Below are 15966 nucleotides of genomic sequence, written 5' to 3'. Positions count from 1 at the left end.
GCTGGAGACTTATAGAACACCAATGGCAGGAGGACAAATCATCCTTCTTTCAAGCTGCAGAAGGACTCAAACAGACTCTGCAGGAGAAGCAGCAGGCGTGGGAGGAGGCCCACGGCTCCATGATGGCACAGCTGGAAGAACTGGAGAGCCAGATCACTAAAAAGAAACAGAAGAAGTGGTACAGAAGACTCATGTGCTTCTGATTCCTGGCACTCACACACAAACACACACACACACACACACACACACACACACACACACACACACACACACCTTTATATTTGTGAGGATCTGTCAGTCTTAACAGTGCTTCGTAGAGGGCTGTTTGAGAGTTAAGACCAGTCAAGGGGGACACATACAACTCGACTTTATTGGTGTAGAACTTAAACAGGTTCTCACAACTATGCACACTCTATCACACACACATCAAAAATAAATAGATTAAGAATAAAATGTGATTGGTTCCTGTGTTTGTAGTTGCATTGACTTTTAAATAAGAAGGATGTGTGATGAAAAAAGCAGAGCACATGCACTGATGAATTTGAATTTGTTTTAGGTTATTATTTTTATTATTCATTATTAACTTCAGGCTAACCAGTTGGTGGAGCTTAAAATGCCAAGCCGATGAGATCAAACTGAATCAGTTGAATCACAATCAGAGTTCTGAATGCTGAGGTAAACTCTAAAGTACAAATGAAAGGTGTTTTTACTTTACTGGAGTATTTCACTTTTGTGCGACTTGATAATTCTACTTCACTACATTTCAGAGTGAAATTGTTCCCCTTCAGCTGTGTTTTAATAATTTGACAACTATACTAATAGGAGATTAAGATTTAAAGGGTTTCCACAAAGTCATAAAACAATTGATCATAAAGTATTAAACTGGCAGATTTATTGTGCTTAAGGCTACAGAAGAACTTGTCAGATGGTTTTATTGACATGTTTCTGTTAGTCCCAATTATTATTGACAGTCTATGGTCCCAATGCTGTCAAATTGCATGATAGGCAAAGCTATAAGTCCAAACATGAGTAGCTGTTTACTACAGAGCATCGTTAGGCTCAGGTAAGAAAAAAAAATGTATTAGCAAATCCATTGCCATGGTTTACAATCAGTGCCCATGGATTTGTAGGCCGTGTGCTGTTATGACCAGCTCGTGTAGGCCCTAACATTCAATGGAGGTCCACACAGTCAACTTCCTTCTAAAGTTTAGTTTATTTCAAAACAACACAAAAATACAAGCGCAGAGGGAAATTAGTCTATGCTGTCCAGAGGAAGAGAGACAGAAAACTGTGGCAGCCTGGCTTATATGCCCTTCCACTCAGGTGAAGCCCATCTGCAATCAACAGGTAGGTGGGCGGGTCTCCCAACGACCAGCAGGCATGCCACCACCAACCACCCGATGACGCCAAACCCTGAAACACAAAACAACAGCAGTACCAGGCCAAACACCATGGCCAGGGCCGTCACACCTCCCCCCATAAAAAAACATACACTTGGGTGTACGTACACATTAAACTACTGCCCGAGAAAGAGCATCTGCCATTACGTTATCCCTACCCTTGATGTGACAGATATTAAAGTTGTAGGGCTGTAAAAACAACAACCAGCGCATCAACTTTTGATTGCTGTTTTGCATGCTGGACAGAAAGGTCAGAGGGTTATGGCCAGTGAATACAGTAACTGGTGCAGACCCCGAAGTTACATACACTTCAAAAAATTGTAGAGCCCAAATAAGTGCCAAGGTCTCATTCTCCACGACTGAATAATTGAACTGATGACGTTTGAACTTACGGGAGAAGAAGCAGACTGGATGATCAATAGCCCCCTTCCCTTCTTGCAACAATACAGCTCCTGCACCAACTCCACTTGCGTCCACCTGAAGTTTAAAGGGCTTCTCAAAGTTTGGCGCTGCACAGTTTTGCAATCTGGGACTACAAACATAATGGTTCATGTACACATATGCTAATGCAAGTAGGTCGTATAGTAGACTACGATTTCAGTTTTACTTTTATTGAAATTCAAAAAGCTTGAGGCCATCCAGGCTTTGACACCCCACTTGAGGTTAAAGTGAGCAACCATATTTTGTCAAAGGTTGCAGAGCTGAGAGAGACACTGTGGCAGACCCTCTCAGTATGTAGTAAATCATCAATTTCTGGTTGCCAGGTATTAAAGGGGGTGTTCACATTTTCAGCTATCTCATGAAGAAGCTGCGTAGGACATCAAACTAACACACTGAAAAGAAAAAAATCCCTGCACATTACTCCTGCTCCAAATCACCAATTTATTGGAACTTGATTTTTCCAATTTGGTAATGAGCGAGGGCAGTGTGTGGGATTTTTTCTATTCAATGAAGTTGCCAGGTTTTAAAAGTTGGTGCGTCTTTATTTTGGCCGAAGAGCTCAAATGTTCCTCTTCCCAACAACCATGCCACTCAGAAATGTCTAGTATTTCACACTGGCTCCAAATACTCATCTGACCTTAAGCTATGATAAAACAAAAGTGAATGAAAAGTTGATGAGTGAGAGAGAGAGAGAGAGAGAGAAAAGAGTTTGATATTTTAAGGTGGTATTTTAGATTCTCAACTTCAGTTTGATTGACATGTGAAGAGGTAATGCAAAACCAATAAATATATATAAACTATTTCCGTTTAATCAGACAGCAGGTATACCTCTAAAAGCAGCACAGCAGTTCACGCATGTCATGATATTTTCTCATTTGCCAACGAAACAACAGTAACACACATCAGGGTATCATTTAAACAGGCACTAAAAATAATGGATCAAATATCAGTTAGATGGCACCATTAAAGAAACACGATATACTAGTTTAGACCGCTTTGGTAACTTTTCTTACATACCACCCCAGTGTATTTACATACCACACCACTGTATTTACTATCAATATTATGGGTGAGACCAGAATGCACCACTCCTTTGGACGTGTGCTTCACAGAGAATTACAGTGTGCATGTACAAGTCCCACCCATTATCAGGCAGCATGCACACACACACACCCACCCACACACACACACACACACACACACACACACACACACACACACACACACACACACACACACACACACACACACACACAGAGACAGCTTTAAAGGGCTGGTGTTTATAAAGTCGTGCTTTTTATGTCATTCTGGGGTCAGTCACTTCAGTCACTCAGTCACTGCTGTCAGGAGGTAAGTGTCACTTTTTCTGCTAGTGTGGCTTTCATACAATAAGCCAAGCAAAGCTGTAACTTTGTAGAATAAAAATATATTAAATAAATAATTCTGAAAGCTTGCACACTTACTGCTGTCGGTCGCTGTTGCAGCCAGATGATATTTTAAGATTTATGCAGAAATTCTGTTTAGTCACTTGAACTACAGAGAATTGCAAACATTTTATCGAAACATAAAAAATATGTCAAAAAGAGAATTGAACCCTGCAGATTTCATGACTTAATAGTGTGCAAAAACTCGGAGGGATTTCTGACTGCATTGGAAAATGCACGTTGTGAGCAATCCAAATCATGGGGAGAAACATCAGTCAGCGAAACGGATAAAGCCTGAGACAAAACATCTTCAAAGCTAAAGAGCAGGTCACGTTCAATTGACCTTATGAAGACTGTTGTGTCAGTGTATTGCTCATTTTGAATGTAGCATTCAGGGTAGAAGACCTGAATTGTTTGTGTTCACAAAAAATATGCAAAGTAATGAAAAATTGTATTGTTTTGCAGAGGAACATTTGCATGTTCACATTGTGTTAGGGTTCACCTTAATGAGAAAATTAACTAAATAAAAATGAACTTTTTTGCAAATGTCACACGTGTAATATTTCAATCACCAGTCACTATGTTTTTCCCTAAATTGAGTAAGATGCATTATCACCTTTGCAAAAACTACACCGGAGAAGGCGGCTCCATTCAGCCAACTCTGTTATCTTAAAAAAAATTGACACTTTGCAGAGTCAACACATGCACCAGTCTGTGCAAACTGCAATTAACTTAATGTATATTTATCAATCATACATCTAAGATTGTGCAAACACAAGGATGGGCTCTAGACAGGCTGTCTAGTCGGTCTAATCCAAATCTTCTGCCCCATTCCTCAGCTGTGTTTTGGAAATAAATCATGTTGTGACAGAAAACTCTCGGGTCTAATCTACGTAAATAAAAAATAGACACTCTGGACATCTCTTAGGCTGAAGGCCACATTTCCAATACAGTTAGCATCTAAATTGCTTATTTAAAAAGTTAGATCATATATTCAGTTATTCTTCACAAGTTGGAGATGGATTTTTTGGATTGACTAAATAAAGCCAAACAGACAGTGTTCATCCAACTTTACATTTTGTTGGAAAAAAATTCAAGCATGAAAACTGTGACTTTTTAAAAGTTAATTCTATTTTCTTTGTTTTTCAGAAACAACGTATAGTCTTTGTAATACGGTTCATTATGTCTGTTACAGCTGAATGGAACATTAAAACAGTCATCAACCCGAGTGCAGAGTGCAGGTAAGGGCCGCACACACATATGGGCACAGACACACTCCAGACACACGACATGTATTGATAGTGGAGCCATCACTCATGTCCACACCGGAAACTAGCAGTGGCCCAGATCAGGGGACGGCCGTCATGTTTACCTTTTAGACACAAAGTCTCACCTGGACGTCAGGTTTCCACAGTAGCTTAATCACTGTCCACACCAGAGCTGCCAAGTACAAGAAACAACAGGGGCCTAATGTCTGGCCGCTTCAGTGGAAAACAACACCTCAAACATCATCAGTGTTTTTGTAATGCAGTGAAGCATGAATGTGATCTTATCTGATGATTGGATATCTCTCAGGAGCTACTACTCATGCAAAACATATTTGTATCGCTCTCTTAACCTGTGGTCCTTTTAAGTCAATTATTCAGTTTAGGTTTGTTCAAAGATCTTCTGGGAAATTACAAAGTAAAGTACAGAAACATGGGGGTCATTAGCCTTCTCTTGTAATGTGCTCATTAAACAGTTTGTCCTGATAAGAGATTCAACAAAAAAGTTCAATTAAAATGAAATTGCAACATTATAAAGATGCAAATTATAGGAAATCTCAAGTAAGCCATCTTTGAAGTGGCTTCCTTAAACTCACTTATAACTTCTTATCAGTACATGACCACATCACTCTGTTGTAACCTAGTTTTCTAATAAAACGACTGATGCAATGGAAAAGAAAAAATGCAGAATAAGTCTTAAATTATGTCCTCATTAGTATATCATCAATACTTGCACATAAAAATCAGTTTTTTCATACCTTAGAATGAGTTCTTTATATCAATAGAAACAGAGGTTACTCTTCCACGCCGTCTGCCATATCACATAAGTATGTGTCTATGGTAGCCCAGAACTGACAAACCACCTCAAAAAACCTGGTCTTAAAAAATAACCTTTGCAATGTTGCACGTGTTTTACGTCCACCGCAAGCTCCGTATGCTTGGGGGAGCAACCTAAAACTTAATCGCTGGTCATTTAATGAAATAGTTCATCAACTCTCTGATTTTTCTCCTGCATTGGTTGTTTAAAGTGAAATTTCTGGAATTCAGTGCATGTGTCCCAGATACTGACTAACAGTTACAGCATGACGTGTAAGAAAACAACGATTTCTTCAGGTGTAACTAAATGTAAAAAGCCAAAGAAACCCTTCTGTTTTCATTTTTAGTGTTGGTTTGGTTTCTATAGAGGAGTCAAGAAATGAACACAAAGGAAGTGCACATCATAATAACATCAGTACTGAGACATTGCAATCTGCACTAATATATATAAATATCACCAATAAAATCAAAGAAAGAAGTTGCTGTGAAGTGGAGGACTTAGATCATCACAATAGCTTACAAATACATTTAGCTACCTATAAACTAATGACTGAGCCAGCATGGCAAGTCTCATTAACTTGGAATACCTTCAGTCACATGTAAAGACATTCATCTGAAAATAAGAAGCAGCTTGAAAAGAAATAAACACAGGAACTTGCAGAGAAATACAACATAAAAGTCCTAAAGGGGTCCAAATCAGGTGTCCACAATAATGCCTGAACTGTAAATGTCCAGTAAGGGGCGCTGTGCTGTGCCTACACACAAACAGTTAGACCTTTCCAAAAGTTTACCCTTTAACTCTTTGCACATAATCTTTCAGACTTTTTGAACAAATCTTTGAAACATTTTAGTTTGTTTTATGTATTTATTCATTTCCATTATGGTACAAATCATGTTTTTTATCGTTAACAGATACTTACAAGATAAAGACAAAAAACTCACTTTTTCCGTTAACTCAAAATAAAAAATAAAAAACGAGGCATTACCAAAAACTTTATCTAACTGAAACTGTATTGTGTGTTTACAAAACGGACTAGAAAAAAATAATTATAGAGAAAATGTCTTAAGTGTTGGACAGGAGCATACTGAGTGACACACAGCCTATCCCAACGATTTGTCTCGGGTAAATCTGTTCCAATTTTGGATTGGCTTGCCGATTGCAGAAAAAAAAAAGTTTTTCCTTAACTTAAACAATATTTTATATCTCTAAATATGTTGCTTGATATCTTTCTCTCAACCATATACAATAAGAAAAAAAAAGACTGAAACTGACAATATATCTTACAAAAACTAAAAGCATTTTCACAAAATGAAAATTAAACCAAAGTAACAAACCAGCATTTCAAACTAGTTAAAACTAAACTGAAATTGAAAACAAAAACTCAAAATTAATAAAAAATTAAAACCAACAAAAATTAATTACTATTATAACCTTTAACACAGATTTTGGTTCATCACCTGGATATCAGCTACTGATTATGCTGAATATAAATTGAAATAATTGCTACTTTGTTTAAAGACAACCAAAATCATGTAGCTGTTTTTTTTTTCATTACACTGTACAATGAAAAATTCCCCATTTGTGTTTCCATAGATACTGATGAGCTTCAATGGAGGTATAGTAAGAAACAAACAACATAGTAAACAAAAGACACACAAAAGAAACAAAAGACCCATTAAAGAGAATACACACTTTTATAAAAAGGTTGAAAACTGTGTTTGTAGATGGAAATCATTTTTTAACCTGAACATTTCCATAACATATATTTATGATATATATATAAGCCTCTCTTGTTGCTCTCTGTGCCCTCAGAGAAACAGGGAGGAAATGAAGGACCAGAAGCAGGAGGCCTACTGGCAGGAGACAGGTCGATGGGGGGGCTACGAGGAGAGCTTTGACCCTCAGGCTGGAGTGTGGACATCCTCTAACATCTCCTACCTCACCTTCAAGAGCCTCATCCAGCTCCGACACACCTTGAACACAGGTCAGAGAGGGAACAAATGAAAACAGGAGCATGAAAAGTACCTTATAGATGTACTAATAATATGACATACTGTATATGACTTAGATATCATATTTTTCATAACTGTTTTAGTATAATATAAAGAATATTAATAGTAAAGAAATCCATTCCCTGATGATGGAAGTTTACTTAAAATAGTAGTTATGCATTGTATCATGAAGTTAATTAAGAGTATTTCCACTTTTCATTATTTTTTAATAAATTGGGTTAGATTAAAAGAAACAAAGAGTTCATTTCCTGCTTCCCTACTTGTTTTCATACAGTAAATTACACTGGTGGTTACAAACATAAAACCCTATAACCCTTCCCTCTTTGTTGTCAAATCTGTGTTTTTTCCCAATGTGTTCTTTTTCAAGGTGTGACGATCTTTGACTGTGAAGAGCGGACTCTGGCCAGCATAGCTGAGAAGATGGTTAACGAGATGGTAAACAAAAAGGAAATCAGACCTGGAGACCGTGAAGGACTGCTTAACTCTCTCCTTCCAAACCAAAGGTATCCTCCAAGTCGTTACCCAAAATGACTCAAACATACAGGCCCAGGACATACACTGATTTCTACCCAAATATGACGAATAGAATTATGGGAAAAATAATTTCCTTTGCTGATATGACGTGTTAATCTGTGAGATTCAGAGAACCTTATTAACTTTCTTTGTGACCTTTTGACAAAGCTAGGTTAACGGTTTCCCTTGAGCTACCATGTCTGCTTGCTGGAACTTTTTGGCATTTTCTTCTCATTAAAGTGCTAAAAAGGGAGAAAAACATTTTAAAAAATATTACATTTTGTGTCTAAATAATTCAATTTGTTTATATTACAACCTCCAGGAGTATATTTTTGTGGAATTAAAATGACACACACATATATATAATATTTAAAATGAAATAAAAGTCTGACCTAACTATCTACCTATTTAACTATTTAGGTAAATGACTGCTATGAATAGTTTGTCTATAGCGACACCTTCTTCAGTCAGACATAAAAACTACTCACACTTCTTTTCTCTCTCTCACTCTCTCTCCAGCCAAACAGACCCAGAAAGACAAGCTCTGTCTGACGGGCTGGACCTGCACAAGTTTTCAGTCAAGGAAAGGGTAAGCTCTTCCACTGATTCAATCAATATGAACTAATCATCGATGATAACACGATCTGATATCTTCACAAAGGCTAGACTATGGCTGTGATCTTAAAGGTGAAAGTGACTTCTGGAGCTCAACCACTTTGGTATATACTTCAGAGGAGTAGAGGCCACAGAGGATTTTGGGTTTTGGATTTTCTTTTTTTTTAATTACTTTGACTTTTACAGTACTGCACATATTGGTTGTGTAAGTCTTTGGTGGATCTTCTTAAAGTTGAAGGGCCATAACACAAGTATTTACATATTATATGTAAAGGTCATGTAAAGGTAAATATATGCAAACTGCTGTGATGCTCAAACTGTAATTTATATTGGGAAATAAGAGCAAAAAGAAATTCATATGATTCATGTTTGATTACAGTAGATTATTTCAACGTATGACTTCCTTTGTTTTACGTAGACTCTCAAATCAAGTTACATTTTTACAAAGTTATATTTTAAATGGTGATATTGATATAAACAGGAAAATCTGATTTTAGCTAATTTAGTCGTCTCATCCTGTGTTTCCTATAGAGGGAAGAATCTGATCGGGTTGAGGCCTCTATGGTGCTCGTAGGTATGTCAGTGTTTTCATTGTGTGTGTGCGTGTGTGTGTGTGTGTGTGTGTGTGTGTGTGTGTGTGTGTGTGTGTGTGTGTGTGTGTGTGTGTGTGTGCGCGCGCGCGCGCGCGTGTGTGAGTGTTTGTGTGTTGGAGAGGTGCTTGGATTCACATTTTCATCAGTAAGAGTGTGTGGTTTTAACTTGATAATGTTGCATTTCTCTTTGTATCAGGAGCGTTGGACTTTCTAGAAAGGCCCACAGTTGTGTTTGTGCGTCTGAAGGAGGCAACGGTGCTTGACTCTGCATTGGAGACCCCAGTTCCTGTACGCTTTGTGTTTGTCCTGGTCGGCCCTAGCAAGTCTGACATGGACTACCATGAGACTGGCCGTGCTATGGCAGCGCTAATGGCTGACAAAGTGAGTAAAATGAAGAAATAATACCAAACCCAAAACCTGTTATTCGAAAATAGCAATAGCAATTTAATTTATAAAGCGTAAGCTCAATGTGTTTTAAATTGATGTTAAAAACATAGATATACTATGATTAGAAATTGTTTCCACAGTCATGAATAAGATACAGAAATGAAATCAATCAAGTCATTCACACCACGTAGCAATCATCAAATACCAAAAGCAAAAAAAAAATCTAAATACTGCACATATAATAACCACACAGGTGTGGAGTAACTATTCGTATGCCTGGGAGAATATATTTTGAGTTTAACTTTAAAATTAGAGACAGTTGTAATGGAAAAGAACATATGCTACGATGTTAACATTTGATACTTTGAAGACCCATCAACTGCATTACGAATTAAATACAAGGTTCAAAATACAACATCTGCCCAGTTTATCTTGTCGTTTGGAGTTAACCCCGTCCACTAGTGGTGTTGTATTTTAATACAGATACAGAGAACGATCATAGAGATCAAAGAGACAGACAAAACAGATAGTGGTGTCTCTCTAAACCTCTAATTATAAGTTACACAATACAAAAACACAACTTAATACGATCTGTAAGTGATGTAATGGTGGAAGCATCTTTACTTGACGCTTCAATTATGACATTTTTCCTTTAATAGGATAAAATGTTTACAACATATTTTCAATGTAAGATTAAGTGATTGTCCAGTGTAATCCAAAACTAAAATGATTAGGTATAAATCCCAGAATGTTCTTCAATGGGGAAAAAAAGGATAGTATATTTTATGTCTTTATAATTTAACCCACAGTTGACTCAAAATTTGCTTAGATTTGCAGATGGTGCCAGATTTACTGTTCACAATGTTCAAAAAGGGGACGTGTACTGTCAGGCCTCTGCATCAAACTGAAGTGTGTCAGTGTTCTCTAAACCTGCTGAAGTTTTAACTTCTCCTTTATTCTCTCCATCCCAGGTGTTCAACCAGGCAGCGTTACAGGCAAAGAGCGCCCGGGAGCTCACGGATGCTGTGGTCGACTTCATGGACTGCAGCATCGTAATCCCGCCTACTGAGATCCAGAATGAAGCCATGCTTTCATCGATTATCAGCTTTCAGAAGAAACTGCTTCAGGAAAGATTCCAGTCCTCTAAATCGTCTGTCCATCTGGACTCCAAGCAACGCAAGGGTGAAAAATTTGGATTTTATACAGCACATGCATAATCATACCAATATGTGAGAGTTATTTTCTGATATAGTCTATGTACTGACAATGCCATGTTTCTTTCAGTTTCCATTTCTTCAGGGCCTCCTCCTGAAGACCCTCTGTGCCGCACAGGGCAACCATTTGGTGGAATGATTAAAGACATAAAGAGGCGTTACCAGTATTACAAGAGTGACATCACAGATGCTCTCAATGCACAGGTCCTTGCTGCCATCATTTTCATCTACTTTGCAGCCTTGTCTCCTGCCGTCACCTTCGGAGGACTGCTCGGTATGAGCCTATATACAAGTCCATAAACTGCTAACAAGAAGTGGGTGAAGCCTCCAGGTTTGAAACATGAAGTCAATGCAGAAGTGCCTCTAACATCCTTCTCAGGTCCAGCAGGTGGCAACTCCACTGTTAGCAAAAACCGTTCCACCAATAGTCTGTGACAAAACGATTACTTTTCTATTGATTTCTTACTTAGTAAACATTTTTAATGAGTATATGGTTTCAAATCCTACTTTTAAGTCTTCCTCAATACATCATGATGTTATTTTTGTTTAATAAAGGTCCCATTTATTATATAATATGATAAACCAGGAAATGCAGGGTGTGGCTACTTGTGAGTGAAAAGTCCTTATCATGGTGACCTTGTCAATAAGAAAAGAGGCGTAGAAATGTGTTTCCCAATTCTCATCCAAATATGGCCACTTCTAGTTCCTAAAGGAAGGCAGAAGTGGTCAAAATGATACAAACAAGGCATAAGAACATTAGTCAACAAACCAATGGGCGATGTCACTTGGAATATGTCCAATTAATATAAATGCAGTCTTTGAAGGAAACATGGTTTCGCTGTTGAGTGCAGTGGATCCTGTAACACTTTGTGATGATCCTTTACATTGCAGCTGATAAGGTTGACAACATGATGGGCGTTCCAGAGCTCCTCATATCCACCAGCATTCAGGGGATTATCTTCTGCTTCGTTGCTGCTCAGCCTGTCCTGGTCATTGGCTTCTCTGGTCCTCTGTTGGTGTTTGAGGAGGCCTTTTTTGCTGTGAGTTATAATACTAAATCATGTCCACTTATAGACGCAATGTAGAGTTTTTATAGTCTCTTCTTCTTGATTTCTGTCATCATGCATTCTATCTTTTATCTCTAATTTGTTGGTGCTTATAGTCAGAGTTCAACTCATTCTCTGTTTCCTTCATTCAGTTCTGTAAGTCCCAGGGCATTGAATATATTGTGGGCAGAGTATGGGTTGGAGTGTGGCTGGTCATTATTGTGGTCATCATCGTGGCCTTCGAGGGCAGCTTCCTGGTGCGTTTCATCTCCCGCTTCACCCAGGAAATCTTCTCCATCCTCATATCCCTCATCTTCATCTATGAAACCTTTGCCAAGCTAGTCAGGGTAAAATCATCCTAATCAATTTCTCACTCATCATGTATCCAAATAAAGCGAGGGACAAGATCATAACCTCTTTAACTGCTCTCTCCTGACTGCTCTTTAGACCTTCAAGGCCCATCCGCTGATACTAAATTACGATCATCTGAATACAACTATAGAAAATCCATGGCACCCAAGGGTGGAGGAGACAGTGATTTATGACCATGCTACTGGCAACACAACCATTATTGTCAACACTATTAAGCCGCCTTACCCCAACACAGCCCTGCTCTCCATGTGCCTCATGTTAGGCTGCTTCTTCATCGCTTTCTTCCTGCGACAGTTCAAGAACGGCACTTTCCTTCCTGGAAATGTGAGTTGTTTTTTTTTTGTTCCTGCCAATTATTAAAGAGCAGATAATGCATGTTATAAACTCTATGATTGAATTTTGAACACTGAAATTTTATATTTGATTTTTTTGGTCTTTCCAGGTCAGACGTTTGATTGGTGACTTCGGTGTGCCTATTTCCATTTTCCTCATGGTTGTTGTGGATTACAACATAGACGATACCTACACCCAGGTTGGCCCATTCCCATTGGTTAACGATATTTTTGAAAACAGTCAGATGCCCATATGAACATTGAAATGAAATTCCGCTTGCTTGTAATTCTATCTCGTGTTTTTACTGCCCATTTAAAGAACCCTGGCATACTTCCAGTCAACAGGTACCAAAGCGATTGTCCTTATTTTTATGCAAAACATTTTTATGGCTTTGCAGAAATTGGTGGTTCCCAAAGGTCTGATGGTGTCCAACCCAGCTAAAAGAGGCTGGATTATCAACCCCTTTGGAGAACACCAAACCTTCCCTGTGTGGTTGATGTTTGCATGCTGTGTCCCAGCCATGCTCGTCTTCATTCTGATCTTCCTGGAGTCTCAGATCACCACGTAAGTCTTTTAATCTAAACTAATAGCCATGGCAATAACAATTGACATTTTCGCAATTTAACCCAACTATTTTATTTATTGGATTTTTTTTTAACAGGCTGATTGTTAGTAAACCTGAGAGGAAGATGGTTAAAGGCTCTGGGTTCCACTTTGACCTGCTGGTTTTAGTTGGCATGGGAGGACTGAGTGCAATATTTGGGGTACCGTGGTTAAGTGCTGCCACAGTGCGATCCGTCACCCATGCTAACGCCCTCACAGTGATGAGCAAAGGACCAAAACCTGTGATTGAGAAGGTGATGGAGCAGCGGATCAGTGGCATTGTGGTTGCCTTGCTGGTTGGTCAGTGCTGTCTCATCATCTAATCTTAATCCGTATTTAATACAGCTGTATCTTTAGAGACAGAAGGCTTTCCTTTATCTGACTGAGTATTTGTGTCAAGGTCTATCCATTCTCATGGAGCCGATTTTAAAGATGATCCCGATGTCCGCCTTGTTTGGGATTTTTCTCTACATGGGAGTTACATCACTCAACGGCATCCAGCTGTGGGATCGAATACTGCTCCTGCTTATCCCCAAGAAATACCATCCTGATGAGCCCTACGCCACCAGAGTAAGAGCCCCATAGAGACTGATAGCTAAAACTCATGTTGCATTTACTTTTTGGAAAATTTGTTTTCTATGTTTTTTATGTGAAATAATATCTTATGGTTTTATTAGTTAGGGCTTGATGCCACTTCAGTTTAAGATAAAACCACAATTGCCTAAAACAATAAACCATCTTAAAAGGCTGAGGGAATGCATTTGGGGAAACAGGCTTCAGAAAAAGAAAAAATCAAAACAGATGAAAAATAGAGGCGCTCGGATTGAACGGCTGGTGACTGGAATCAGCAGATTTTCTGTCTTCTCAAATATATCAGATTCCAAAGCAATCTCAGATCAAAACATCCAAGCCACAAGTTTCATGCCATGGGTAGCGACTAATTAAATTCCCAGCACATTTCTCCAAATTACAGTATTTTAGGCGGTTGAGCCATCTTACTAAGCTCTTAATATTGTGTCACATTTTTGACATAATCTCTTCAGTAGCTTAAAACATGCCTATAGCCTTTTCAGACTGAGATTCTACAACAGCGCAGAGGTTCCGCCATCATTATGCCATTGTTCTTTATTGATTCTGCACCATCATAATTTTAGTGTCTCAGTCTGTGATTTCACACTGCATTGCGGCATTGCGGAAGCACGAGTGTTAAGAAACAGTGAGAGCTCCACATACACACACACACATTTAGACATGCACACACACACAGTGCTGCTCTCTCCAGCTGGCAACTCCTCTGTTACTACCTTTAATACCGGCATAGAGGTTGGACGACTTGGGACCACCATCACACCTCTGTGACATTCATATTGAAGTCAAGACATTACAGGGGTGTAAATATCATAAATTGAACTGCCAACATTAAAAGCTGACATGTTTCTAATTATTTCTTCCTGACTAATACTTCTTCATGTCTGCTCCAGGTGAGCACAGGACGGATGCACTTGTTCACAGCCATCCAGATTGTGTGCCTCGCAATGTTATGGATTGTTAAATCCAGTCCAGTATCCCTCGCACTTCCTTTCATACTCATCCTCACCATTCCCCTACGCATGTGTATGACTGGGCATCTCTTCACAGAACTTGAAATGAAATGTGTAAGTTGGTACCTCTCGTCATGTCATAAACAAATGCAGTAAGATTATGATGAATGTGTGTGCTGGTGTAAAACATCTGTGTCTGTGTCTGTTTTGCTTTAGTTGGATGCTGATGATGCCAAAGTGACATTTGAGGAGGAGCCAGGGCAGGATGTATACTGTGAATCCCAGATGCCGTTGTAGATGTATTTTACGGCAGCTTTTAATTAATCAATGTGGCTCAAATCATCTCCCTTGTTGCAAATTTGTTGCCCTTGAGCAATTTTCTCATGCCAAATGCAAAAACCTTTATTAGGCTATATCAAGATGGATAAAATGAATATCTTATAACAACATTTTGGTTGAACATTCCTTTGAGGAATCTATCAATTACTCAGGTAAATTATTTGCATTACTTTGTTTCATTCCTAACTCTTGTGCCTTACATACTACTGAAGCTATAAACATGAATATGATATTGCTGTTTTCAGAAAAAATGAATGTGAAAATGTTTTTTCAGCATTCCAATCAAGAAAAATGAATATGAAATAATAATTATCAGTGTACAATCTTGTACAATCTTGTTTAAAGCCAAAGATATTCCTTCGTTCTCTAGTGAAACACTAAATGTAATTATGTAACATAACATAACACATTAACTTATTGCTGCATCCACTGAATGAGAGATAGGAAGATCAAACTTTAATACAGGGAGAGCAAATGTTGATTTGTTGTCAAATATGTACTTTGTGTTTTCTTTTTTGCTTTCTCCTTGTTGTCTCCCTACAAAAATAAAAACTGCTTTCCAAATTAACCATCGACTTACTTACATTGGGTGTGGTTATCTTAATATTACAGTTAATGAAAGTAGAGGATATTAAAATGCTTTGATGACCATTTTTCATTTATTTTCTGCAAGATGTTATTCATTCAATCAGAATTGCAATACAATCAAATATCTGAGCAATCGTTTTAATGACTCTAAATTATGAATTAATATTCAAGGGGCTAAATGACCGACAGGGGAAAAAATGCAGAAAATAAATCTGTTTCAGAGACAGACATGATGTATAAACAGGTGATTCTATCACCTATCATTTTCAGCCTTTTCAGTCTGATTTTTAGACTGTTAAATTTGATACAGTAGAGGAAGAAGAAGAAGAAGACAATGATAAGGCTGTTCTAGTGGGCCTATTGTCAAAGGAAAACTGGAGCTTCAGTGGCAAAAACAGTGGAAAGAAGAAAATGAGGGTATAGGCATAATTACGCTCTGTTAAAAACAAGGTAAGTTGATATT

At 38.2% G+C, this 15966-nt stretch overlaps 1 protein-coding gene across 2 annotated transcripts; it reads left to right on the top strand.

Moving 5' to 3' along the window:
• Positions 1–3086: 3086 nt before the first annotated feature.
• On the top strand, positions 3087–15483 carry slc4a1b (solute carrier family 4 member 1b (Diego blood group)). Of its 2 annotated transcripts, XM_061028648.1 has the most exons (19): positions 3107–3191; positions 4461–4506; positions 6941–6962; positions 7160–7331; positions 7727–7862; positions 8392–8461; positions 9019–9061; positions 9277–9461; positions 10439–10649; positions 10752–10955; positions 11573–11721; positions 11880–12074; positions 12175–12423; positions 12542–12631; positions 12830–12996; positions 13094–13335; positions 13436–13605; positions 14517–14690; positions 14793–15483. In XM_061028648.1, exons 3-19 carry the CDS (start codon positions 6957–6959, stop codon positions 14871–14873), a joined length of 2544 nt encoding a protein of 847 aa, XP_060884631.1. In that variant the 5' UTR covers positions 3107–3191; positions 4461–4506; positions 6941–6956; the 3' UTR covers positions 14874–15483. The 2 variants fall into 2 exon arrangements, with proteins under 2 accessions (XP_060884632.1, XP_060884631.1); XM_061028649.1 differs by lacking the exon at positions 6941–6962 and having other exon boundaries at positions 3087–3191.
• The last annotated feature ends 483 nt before the right edge of the window (positions 15484–15966 follow it).

This window comes from Labrus mixtus, chromosome 21 (genome assembly GCF_963584025.1).
Source record: "Labrus mixtus chromosome 21, fLabMix1.1, whole genome shotgun sequence".
Lineage (NCBI taxonomy): Eukaryota > Metazoa > Chordata > Actinopteri > Labriformes > Labridae > Labrus > Labrus mixtus.
The sequence above is the reverse complement of the archived record's forward strand: the minus strand, read 5'-3'. Positions and strand labels throughout refer to the sequence as shown.